This window comes from Odocoileus virginianus, chromosome 2 (assembly GCF_023699985.2).
Source record: "Odocoileus virginianus isolate 20LAN1187 ecotype Illinois chromosome 2, Ovbor_1.2, whole genome shotgun sequence".
In the NCBI taxonomy this organism is placed as follows: domain Eukaryota; kingdom Metazoa; phylum Chordata; class Mammalia; order Artiodactyla; family Cervidae; genus Odocoileus; species Odocoileus virginianus.
This window is the reverse complement of record NC_069675.1, coordinates 59,746,374-59,759,003: the sequence shown is the minus strand read 5'-3', so window position 1 is coordinate 59,759,003 and position 12,630 is coordinate 59,746,374. Positions and strand designations below refer to the sequence as shown.

General features: G+C 36.0%; 1 protein-coding gene across 4 annotated transcripts in view; it reads right to left on the bottom strand.

The window, feature by feature from the left end:
• The window catches only part of AFTPH (aftiphilin), a 70,558-nt gene that overhangs the window by 19,041 nt on the left and 38,887 nt on the right, over positions 1-12,630 (bottom strand). For all 4 annotated transcript variants that reach the window (XM_070480176.1, XM_020916207.2, XM_020916211.2 and 1 more), the window contains exons 3-5: positions 5,063-5,214; positions 3,090-3,216; positions 2,619-2,675 (exon numbers count right to left, since the gene is read on the bottom strand). In XM_070480176.1, the coding sequence (XP_070336277.1) occupies positions 2,619-2,675; positions 3,090-3,216; positions 5,063-5,214 (336 nt within the window). The remainder of the gene's footprint in view (positions 1-2,618; positions 2,676-3,089; positions 3,217-5,062; positions 5,215-12,630) is intronic.

Below are 12,630 nucleotides of genomic sequence, written 5' to 3'. Positions count from 1 at the left end.
CTTTAGAGTGCCTGGTTATCACTGTCACAAAAATGCACAAACACGTGGAATGGTGGGGGGGGGGAAGTGGCAAGCAAAACAGCCTATTACATCCATGTCCTGAGAATCCAATACTGTTCTGATGTTTCAGACGCAGAACTGCAGGAAGGGCACTCTTCATACACATTACACCATGGTGGTACTTGGAGAGGTGGGAGTGGATTCTAAAATACACCACATAGTGTGATGACATCCATAAGCTACAACGTGAATTTAGTGTCTGATCCTTGCTCACTACAGGATGGGAGCCTTAGTTCTTTGGATTGGCAAAGCAAAGGCACAGTCATTTCAGAGGGGAAAACATCTTATATGTTCCACTAGGCATGTTAAGAATCTAACACACTCCTTCAGTAAGAGAGAAAGACACTCAAGATGGGTGCAGAAACAAAGAAGAAAAAATAATCAGCACTTTATATCTGTTGTTCTACCAAACACTAAAAACAATGTGTTATTTTCATGCCAGGTTACTGGCATGAAAGAAGGCCCAAGCTTTTACACATTTTAGAATAATAACTTGACAAGCTCTTGAATTATCAACCAGATAAAAGTCTCCTTTTATAGGGGGTGGGGGGGTGGGGCAGGGCAGGGAAGCTGCTAAGTCTAACAATCTTATAGTTAGAATCTATACATTTGCTTTCAGGAGAATCCCCCTACTTTCATAAAATTGAGCATACGCTAAAATAAATAACTTACATATATATCAATAGTTCTTAACAACAGTACACGTGAAAGGCTTTAATCGAGCATCTTGAAAAATGAAAATAAATTCATGGTCCAATTCAATGTCATATGCATTATAAAGGCATGTGCCCTTCTAGAAACACTCCATGCGTGTGGTAAACCATTACTAGTCTTAGCCAACTTTTCTAATGTGAACTCTCCCTAAAACCAGTGGTTCTCAAAGTGGTCCCCATCAGTAGCTCCTCTATCATCTGGGAACTTCTCCTACCCCAGACCTACTGAATAAGAAACTATGGGGGTGGGGCCCAGCACTCTGCATTTTAAACAAGTCTTTCAAGCAATTCTAATGCACATCAAAGTCTCAGAACCAGTGACTCAGCTGACTGCTTCAGGTACTACTCCTCCAGATGAGATCAAAAGATACAGAACATCTCATGTGTGTAAAGCACTATGGAAAAAATCCAGGTATCTTTAAAGTTTGAAATCAGAAAAACCAGATATGAAAAAGAATGCTTCTAAATGTAAGGCATCAAAAAGAGGGAGGAGGAGATGATATATTCACTAAAACAACTTTGGTATTAAAAAGCTTACAAAAATGGTAAAACTACATTACTAATAAAAGGTTGTAATTAAGAGAGGGAAAAAAAGCACAGATATGAGTCTTTAGCTCTTCATAAAACTTTAAAAATTGGCTAATGTGTTGAGTCTAACACAGAAGCATTAAATAGGTTACTGTCCCCAACATGCAGAACGAAAGTGCCCACAAATTAAATTCCTACTTCCTATTCAGAATATGACAATAACACCATCAACAATCTCTAGAAAGCTACTTCTTGAGAAAAGAGATCCAAATAACCAGAAAGTTAAAGAAACATTATGGACTATATTTACCTACAACATAAAAGAAAGTAGGGATGATCAAGGTGTTTTGAAAATACAAGATAACCATTCACAAAGGAGCAGAATTTGACTTTTAAAAAAAGCTCAGAGAAGCTTTTTGTCCAACCTCACAAAACAAACAAAAACAAAACAAAGCAAAATTTCAATTCAGTAACAATAATTAGAGCTTATTCATAGAGAAGTTTGCAGATTAAAATAAGGTCCAGTTCCATAGCAAATTCATTTTCACATGCACATAAAGGGTTTTTAAATTTAAATTCCATACCATGTGTTCCTTAGTTTGGTTTTTTTTCTTTCTTAAACATAGTATTTTTTCCCTTATTTTCAAGTTATTGGTGAAAAAATATTTTAAATACTTTTAGTTTAATAGACAGGACATTTTTATGCACCAATAACTTAAAGACATGCCAAAAACCACAAACGCATCAAACTTTCAAATGTGACCGAGTCCTGATAAGGCACAGAATGAAAATGCCTCAGTTCTCCTGGACTACCTGGCATATCTGAAAAAACAAAATTTAACACGTTTAAAACATTAAAGGAAAAACTAAGGACCAATTATGGGTCCTGGCTCATTTTCATTTGTTATATAATTTGCTGTCTCCAACCTTTTGTATATATCCATGGCTTCAACATTGCATTATTTAAAAATAATCAGAAATGCATTTAAACAAATGATAGATATCTAAGGCTTCAGATACTTCAGTTTCTTCTTTTTAAAAACAAATTAAAAGAGAGAGACTTCCAAAGGTGAATTTTACAGAAGTTATAAACACTAATAATACTAAAAGTGTCTATAATAAATAAAATACAGAAAAATGTCCTCAGATCAAGACTTGAAGGGATTTATGATATCAAAAAAGGATATTATTGTATTTATTCTCTTAATGGTCCCATACCATACCTTAAAATACACTTTCCATGTCATGCTATGTAAGATGACTTTACAGAATGAACGTAACAATAATAACTACATGCAAAAGCATCAGTGTACTTACCAACCCTGCTGCATACATGGGCACTATAACAGGTTGCTTCTTATTACCCGTGAAGAGCTACACATGTATGTTAGAAAGAAAGAATATGTATTTAGAGAATGATTTGTCATACAATGAAACAGTTTCCAAAATACTCTTGTAATGCTTTATTATATACACTGTGAGTGAAAAATTGAAGAAATTGTTAAACTGCCCTTATGGGTTCTAGTTTTGATCTCCTAGCCCAATTCCTTCATCTCATACTTAAGGAAAAACACTAAAACATCTTTTTCTAAAGATAAGAAATTTCAGAGAAAAATCTAGATAGATTTACACTTAGAAGTTGGCATATTTAAAATAAATGAACATTTAAACAAATGAATATCTATTTTTCTGAGAAACTAGTTTATCATAATTTGTACAGAGGTGTGAAAGAATTTAAAAACATCGGTAAGTTGATTAAAGGATTTTCTAAGATACTAATAAACTTACAATGTTTCGGGTGTCTATTCCCAGGGAGCATAAAAGTTTCTTGTTGCTATGGGAGCCACCCCACTGATATCTCAAGCCATGTGCATCATGGACATCCTGTAGTTCAGTCCACACATCCAGCAGTTCCCTGCAACGGTCACAACACAATGAAGCCACCAACAATGGGTTACTCAGTGGCTTTTACCATGAACTCTACTTTTAAAGTGACTATAAAATATTATACATCCCAATTAATATTGTGTCTGACATGAGTGTATATATATACCTATTACCTGAATGAAATCAAGAGCCAAGAGTCATTAGGAAAGTAACTAAGTTAAACTTGTCTGAAACAATCAAGCAAAAATTTAGCCTGTATGTTATTCTTATTTAATTTTAAAACAAAAGCATTTAAAAGGAGGATAGAAATCACTGAGCACTTCACCATCTTAATAGAGCTATTTAATGTTTTCTGCTTGAGTCTTGACCCATACACACACAGTTGCAATTAGAGCATACAAAAAATTCTGTATTCTTTTTTCAGACTTTAAGCATTTCCTTATCTACATATGTACCTTTTTCAATGGTTTATTATGTTCTATTAGACAGATGCATCATCACTTATTTAGCCACAATCCTGCAGTTTTAATTAAGTTGTTTTTACTGTTGGCTCCTATTGCTAGTAAGGCAAATATCTTCCTGTATTTTACAGTGTGTTACTGCAGAATTCTGTTATTTCCTTAGAATGAATCTCTTGGGTCTAAGAGTATGAACTGTCTGTACAGCTAGTATATTTAAAAGAAAATATCTAAATGGTTTAAAGATGGCAAAACATCAATCTTTTTATCTCCTTTTATTCTCAGAAATCACCCCAAAACAAAAGTCAAGAAACACAATAATATTCATCTTAAATGAAATTAAGAAATACTGCCTCCAGAGGTGGTGAGTAATGAAATGTAAGAGAAGCATCTAGGAATAACTTTGAAATTAAAATTAGAAAGTCAATCTAGACCCTGTAACATCTAAAAATTAACAGCAATTCTGGAAAGAAAACAGAGGCATTGGAGGGAAGGTAGCTGGCATTGTAAGACAAGTGCTCAGTGCTGAGGAACAGAAGCTTCCTGACTGAAAAGCTGTGCCTAGTACTCAGTCAGATGAATGAAAAAAGACCCACACCAAGATACTTCACAGTAAAGCATCAAAACACCAGCAATGAAAGACTCTAAATTATAAGTGTGAAGTGGGGGTAGAATAAAGTAAAATTTTACTTCCTGGGAACCTTTTCTTCCCCTCCCTCCCCCCACCTACCCCCAAAGGGGCTATTAGAGGATATGCTTCATCAAAATGGGATTTAACTGAAGGGAAGTCCCAAGACAACATGCAATAGGAGGCCTAGACTGATCTATTCCAGATTGGAAGGAATTGGAAGATGGAAGACTCCAGGTAAAAAATGGATTGACCCAGTTTGATAGGTCTTATCACAAGTAAAATTGTATTAACAGGCTATTGGAGGGTAGGGACAGATTTAGTGAGTTTAAAAAAAAAAAAGAAGAAATAATTAAATCCAGGAAAAAAGTGTACTATAAAAGAAATAGTGGCTTAGCTTTGAACACTATTTACATGATCATTATATGAAAATATCAAATAACAATTTAACCAAAAACTATGACATAAGTGTATTGGGAAGATGAAGGGAGGAAAACAGCAGATGTAAGATCTAAATTCTCATCTATCATACTAGGAATCAAAAAAATAATATATAAAAATTTGACTGAACAGAATAATGCTTTAGAAAATTTTTTTTAAAAAAGCTCAAAAGTGGAGAGGTAGAGAGATTTTTTAATTACATCTTTAGGCACAATATGATTTTTTAAACCTAAACAAGTTAATGTTTTAGAACCTTAACAGTTTAAGATAACCTTAGATAACCTTATAAACTAGAACAGTCAAACTAACAAATATACAAGTTGACGTAAAAAGTGTCTACTACTTACCCACTTTCAGCTAAGGCCTCTCTTGTTTTTATTGGCAAGGTACTTGTTTCCAGCAAGTGCTTCAGGGAAGTAACTTCTTCTTCAGTATCAGGGACAAATATGGAAGGAAAACATGCTTCGAAAATTCGTTCCAGGCGGTTTAGTAAAGCTGTCTGCATCAAAACATCCCCCAAAGGTTAATTTTCACTTTCATAATTTTAAAATGTCGCAGATTTATCATTAATACAGACACACACACCCCCACAGACCGATATTCTGTCCACTGCTAAGGGGTGGAGGAACTACTAGACAGATACAGGAAGCACTAAGGGAAATAAGCTAACTACTCGTAAAGAAAGAAAGTGAAGTCACTCAGTTGTGTCAGACTCTTTGCGACCCCATGGACTGAAGCCTGCCAGGCTTCTCCATCCATGGGATTTTCCAGGCAAGAGTATTGGAGTGGTTTCCATTTCCTTCTCTAGGGTATCCTCCCGACCAGGGGAGTGAACTCGGGTCTACCTGCACTGTAGGCAAACGCTTTACCGTCTGAGCCACCAGGGACGATAACTACTCATAGAACACTTTAAAATAATTGTGGTGATACAATGGTGACAAATAAATGTAGTTACACACCAAGCATTATGTCTGTCATTTTACAAACATTACCTTACTTGACTACAAAATTCTACAAAGAAGAAATTATTACCCCATTATACACTGAGAAAGCAATCAAAGTTTGAACTATCTTTCCAAAGCAAAAACAAAACCAAAAAACCCAGACAACATTCATACTCTTTCTACTAAACTAGGGTGTTTCTTACTACCACTCACATACTCTCTATTTAGAACAATAAGACTGGATGCTGGGAAGAAGTGTTATGCTGTTATATAATAGTTGAACAGAACCTAAACATGAACACTTGAATTTTGGAAATATTTTTAATTTTTAAAATAAATTTTTTTTTACTGAAGTATAGTTGATTTATCAGTTCAGTTCAGTTCAGTCGCTCAGTCATATCTGACTCTTTGCGACCCCATGAACTGCAGCATGCCAGGCCTCCCTGTCCATCACCAACTCCTGGAGTCCACCCAAACCCACGTCCAATGAGTCGGTAATGCCATCCAACCATCTCATCCTCTGTCATCCCCTTCTCCTCCTGCCCTCAATCTTTCCCAGCATCAGGGTCTTTTCAAATGAGTCAGTTCTCCACATCAGGTGGCCAAAGTACTGGAGTTTCAGCTTCAACATCAGTCCTTCCAGTGAACACCTAGGACTGATCTCCTTTAGGATGGACTGGTTGGATCTCCTTGCCGTCCAAGGGACTCTCAAGAGTCTCTCCAACACCACAGTCCAAAAGCATCAATTTTTCAGCGTTCAGCTTTCTTTATAGTGCAACTTTCACATCCATACATGACTACTGGAAAAACCATAGCCTTGACTAGACGGACCTTTGTTGGCAAAGTAATGTCTCTGCTTTTTAATATGCTGTCTAGGTGGGTCATAACTTTCCTTCCAAGGAGTAAGTATCTTTTAATTTCAAGGCTGCAATCACCATCTGCAGTGATTTTGGAGCCCCCCAAAAAAGTCTGACACTGTTTCCACTGTTTCCCCATCTATTTGCCACAAAGTGATGGGACCGGATACCATGATCTCAAGTTTTCTGAATGTTGAGCTTTAAGTGAACTTTTTCACTCTCCTCTTTCACTTTCATCAAGAGGCTCTTTAGTTCTTCACTTTCTGCCATAAGGGTGGTGTCATCTGCATATCTGACGTTATTGGTATTTCTCCCGGCAATCTAGATTCCACCTTGTGCTAGTTGATTTATATGTTATGTTAATTTCTTCTGTACAGCAAAGTGACTCAGTTATACATACATATTATATACACACACACATATATATTCTTTTCCATATTCTTTTCTATTATGGTTTGTCACAGAATATTGAATATAGTCCCCAGTGCTATACAGTAGACCTTGTTGTGAAAACTTTTCAGAAATACCTCTGCTGCTAAGGAGGAAAGAATGTCTTTTATGACTAAGAAATTTAACAGTTCATTTGTCATTTTGATGATCTGTGTTATCTTTCAGATATTCCATTTCTCTACTCTTCTATGGTATGTATATTTGGGGTTTTGAATAGTATACTACCTTTCCTCCAAGCAAAGCTTGCATACTCCCTAGAGTATTTTCTCTGAGAACATTGGCATTTTGGAGTATTTTTATTGATTGAAACTGTTGGATTTAGACTAACTCAGATTTCGGGGGTACTAGTAGGTTTTGTCTACATGTGCAACCTACAAGAACATTTATTCCCACTTATTATTCCCATTTATTCCTAACTTTATTTCAGATACATGTAAAATATTTTCAACTTTGCTCACCTTACTACTTAAAACACCAACCAGGAATACAAAATGTTAGGTTAAAGTTTACTGCAAGATTAAATATACCACTGAAAAGCCACCCACTGTACAAGAAAAATGCCACAAAATGAAGGTACTTTCTGCCAGCTAACAAAAACAAGTCAATGTTTGATTTCTGTTGTTTAGTCAGCAAACAGGAAGATAAAAAACAAAAGGAAAAACTTTCATACACCCATTTTCCAAAACATTTTCTCTTTTGAAAACTGTTACCAGAGCAAAAAACTTAATGCTGCATAATTAGTCTCAGGGTACTCTTTTGCTATCTCTACAAAAGTTAGTCTAACACCTTCATTATATTCATGTGTGTGATATGGGAAAAGGTTCTCAGTATCAATTATGAAACCTACAGTAAAGAGTAGACTCAAGATCCCAAGGCTTGTGAAACTCGAGTGCGTCAAGGGGACCCACACTTACTTGCTTCAACAGAGGGAATGGACAGACATTACTTTTAAAGGGATCAGATAACCATCTAATTGGAAACATAATAAGCACTGGCTCCTCCTGGGTAGGGAAGGTAAACAAAAACTCATACATGACCAAATTTTATTTCTTTGTAAATTAAAACAGAATCTTCTTGTATCCTCTTTGTTATCCGTTTAATGGGATAGAAAAAATATATATCTCTCTAGGGATGAAAGAAAGGATTTCAAAGCATATTTAATCATTTTGATTAAACATTAAATGTAACTACCAGGTCTTACGTAGCAAAGTGTTAGTCATTCAGTCGTGTCTGACTTTATGATCCCATGGACTGTCCATGGAAATCTCCAGGTAAGAATACTGGAGTGGGTAGCCATTCCCTTCTCCAGGGGATCCTGCTGACACAGGGATCAAAGCCAGGTCTCCTGCACTGCAGGCAGATTCTTTACCATCTGAGCCACCAGGGTCTTAGGTATACTAGTGAGCAAATCCTCACGTCAGTGCAATGTATTGAAGAAATAGAATGTTATTTAAACCTAACCACTTTTAAACTTTGCTTTAAACTTCTTCCCCAACCTTTTTTCATAAAGAATAAAATTACACGGAAATTTTAAAGGAAAGTTCCATATGACTTTAGGATTAGATATGACAAGTCAATTGCTTCAAATCTTTTTGCTGAATGAGGTAGAGCAGGAGTTGGCAGATTTTTTTCTCTGTAGAGCCAGATAGTGAATATATTTTGTATTGCAGGCCATCCATAAACATATAAGTGTGGGTGTGTTGCAATGAAACTTTATTTACTAAAACAGGCAGCAGGACAGATTTGTTTCCTAGGCCATAGTTTGCTGATCCCTGAGGTAGAGCCAAAAATTTTAAATGAAGATTCAAATAACCAGAATCCACTAACTGAACAGTACCACCCACCATAAGGAGGAACTCTTTAACAGTTCAACAAGAAAGCAGCTAATAGAATTAACAAAGATTTTGATTAAAATTAAATTTCCTAACATTTTACTTTTTTAAATTAAAAAAATTATGTTAAAGTACAGTTGATTTACAATGTTGTGCCAATCTGACTTACAACAAAGTGACTCAGGTATACACATATATGCACTTTAAAAAAATATTTTTTTCCATTATGGTTTATCACAGGATGTTGAATATAGTTCCCTGTACTATACATTAGGACCTTGTTGTTTATCCATTTTAAAGGTAAATCGTTTGCATCTACCAACCCCAGACTCACAGTCCATCCCTCTCCCTCCCTCCCTCCTGGCAGCCAGAAGTCTGTTCTCTCTGAGTCTGTTTCTGTTCTGTAGATAGGTTCTCTGGTATCATGTTCTAGATTCCACATATAAATAATATCATTTTTAAAAAGTATATTGTTTTAACTATCCACAAGACCATTTGATGCTAAAAGGGCTACACCTTGTTCACGGTAATAAATAATGCCAAATTTCACTTACTACCAGTTAATTCCAGTAAGTAAACGGCTGATGTAATTATAAAACTTCAGTAGAGGACTGTGGACCCATGGGGCTGAGACTCAGTTTCAGAGCTTATAAACGGAAGCTCTCAGGGCCTACCTCACAGGGTGAAGAATGAATTAGAGGAGCGAATGCCTGACACTCAGTGTGTGCTCAAGAAGTGATAGCTTTTATGACTACTGTTGTTATACAGTTGACACATACAGACAAAATGACAAGCCAGGGAATAAAATAAATGTCAAAACTAGGTTCAAATCTCACTAAGGCTATTTCTCTACCACTATTTAACATTCTATATCATGATTAAAATACTTCTCTCAATTTATATCAATTTCTACCATATTGTAACAAGAAATTAAATAATCAAATATTTTGCATCCTCCTGAAGTTCTTCCTATCAAGTTATGAGACGAGTATCTAAGTAAAAATATCTGTCATTAAGAGCTGCTTATACAAACAGAACCTGTTACTGCTACTTCTTGGGGATTTTAAATTTTGAAAATTGGTGAACATTTTGGTTGATAGTTGGCATTTGTGACTTAAATCTTGATTATATCATAAAATACAAAGAGTGTAAACCACACGTTAGGTGTGTTAAGTGCTTTACTTCCCAAGAAGCACAATAAAGTTCAAAGATGTGATGGAACATAGTCCAAATAACTTAGAAAGTAGAAGAGGTATAAGAATATAACATTAATGCCAGAAGAAGAGCAACTAACCTACCACAAAAACAGCTTCTCCTGTGATCAGGCAGATAACCTTCTTAAAACAAAACAAACAGATTTTCTGAAACACTGTAATCAGACACTAAATTTTTAAAAACTCACTGCTATTTTGAGCAAGACTGATACTGCTAAAGGTTTCAGGTTTTTGTCTTAAAGATTACTAAATAATTTTAATTATTTTTAAATATTTGCAATTTTTCCCTCAACACTGCCGGTCAAGGTAATTTAATACGTGCAACAGCCTTAAAGTCAATAAAGTGAAATATTTTTTAAACTTTGATTTAGCCTACTATACATGAGCAAATTATTCATCTAACACTACAATTTAGTTTCTAACAAAGTAAACTGGAAATTTTTACCAGAGTCAGTGTTGCACTCCTAATCAATGTGATGGTAATAAAAAAAGGTACACACACATTTAGCATACTAAATATTTAGCTGAGGTTATAACAGTAACTAAATAACAACTAAATAAAAAACTACCTACTCCAGTTACTTGAATTTCAAATGCCTTCAACTTCAAAGAGGAAAAATAACTATCAGTTCTCTCTTGAATTTAGATTTAGGAAACTGGTGACTGAGCCATGTTCATCAGTTCAAATATATATCAAATTCCAAACAGCAGCACATCTGGCCATTAAACCTTCAAAGAAACTTGGGCTCTGGCAAATGTGGGGTTGAAAGTCAAATGCTCTTCTAAGGCAAGTACCAGGCTCCCTTTTTATTTTCTCTGTTGTGTCCAGTGCTAGGAAGCCAAGGGAGAAAGTCTGCTACTTACAGAGAAGTGCACTTGTGCTCAGAAGAATTCCTACTTGTCAAAACTATTCTGGGAAGGGAAACTAGCCAGAAGCAGCAGTTTCACTCTCAAGACAGTCTGACAGATGAGTATGTAGGCCACCCAGGGGTACCCTACACAGATTCTCATGTGCCTATGACCTTTGGTTATTCACCAAAACAGCTGGCAACACTGTTTCTTGCACCTTTAAAGGCCATTTTAAGAAATGCATTTCTGAGATTATTCACTAACAGCTAACATTTATTGAACTCTTATTATGTGCAAGACATTGTGCTAAGCACCTTCACATAGACAATTTCATTTTATCTTTATAGTGAGAGTTTTGAAGTAAGTCCTATTACTGTTCCCTACATCTCAGTTTCAGGGAAGTAGCTAATGCAAGTCAGTGCTGAACCTGGATCTGAATCTAGGAGGGTGACTCCAGAGCCTTGATTTTTATGTATCAATAATGTATTTCACATCATGGCAAATAGACTGGGAAACAATGGAAACACTGACAGACTTTATTTTCTTGGGCTCCAAAATCACTGCAGATGGTGACTGCAGCCATGAAATTAAAATAACACTTGCTCCTTGGAAGAAAAGCTATGACTGACCTAGACAGCATATTAAAAAGCAGAGACATTACTTTACTGACAAATCTGTATAGTCAAAGCAATGGTATTTCCAGTAGTTACGTATGTGAGAGTTGGGACTATAAAGAAAGCTGAGTGCCGAAGAATTGATGCTTTTGAAATGTAGTGTTGGAGAAGAGTCTTGAGAGTCCCTTGGACTGCAAAGAGATCAAACCAGTCAATCCTAAAGGAAATGAGTCCTGAATATTCATTGGAAGGACTGATGAAGCTGAAACTCCTGATGCAAAGAACTGACTCATTAGAAAAGACCTTGATGCTGGGAAAGATTAAAGGCAGGAGGAGAAGGGGAGGACAGAAGATGAGATGGTTGAATGGCATCACTGATTTGATGAACATGAGTTTGAGGAAGCTCCAGGAATTGGTGATGGACAGGGAAGCCTGGCGTGCTGCAGTCCATGGGGTCACAAAGAGTCGGACATGACTGAGTGTCTGAACTGAACTGTATTATAACCAGGACCAACTTCTGCAGTAGGCACAAGGCCTGGGGTCCACAATAATTTTAAGGGTTCATAAGAACATTTTAATAGTTAATATTAGCATACTCATTTTTATAGCAAGTTATAAAACAGAATTTAAGGGGAAGGGGCTCACAAAAATCATATGTGGTCATGGCTATACTACTTTTCAAAGGTTCACTGGCTTTTGTAGGATTTCTCTATCTTTCTCAATTTTCTCATTTTTCATATATTTGTTTTCCTATTAGGAAAGACCTATTAGGGTCTTTATTACCTTGAATGCGTCTATATTTTATTTTCTTCAACCCATACAGGATTTATGGGAAAGCAAAAATGATTACCAGATGTTTTAATTCATCAATGAGGGCAAAGCACTAAGCCTGAATTATACTCATTCCCAGTTCTGTCCTATCTCCATGTCTGGGTTTGGAGGAAAAAAGCCCTCGGGTATACAAGCAATCATTTCACTTTATTCACTGATGCAAGTAAGTCATACTATCTAATACAGAGCTTCTCAGCTGATATGGCTCAGTTACAAACATGTTACAGGTCTTCCAAAAACCCTGAAAGCTATATATGGACATATGGTATTCCCTCTTGTGACAGCTAATTTTATGCCTCAACTTGACAGGGCCAAGAGGTGCCC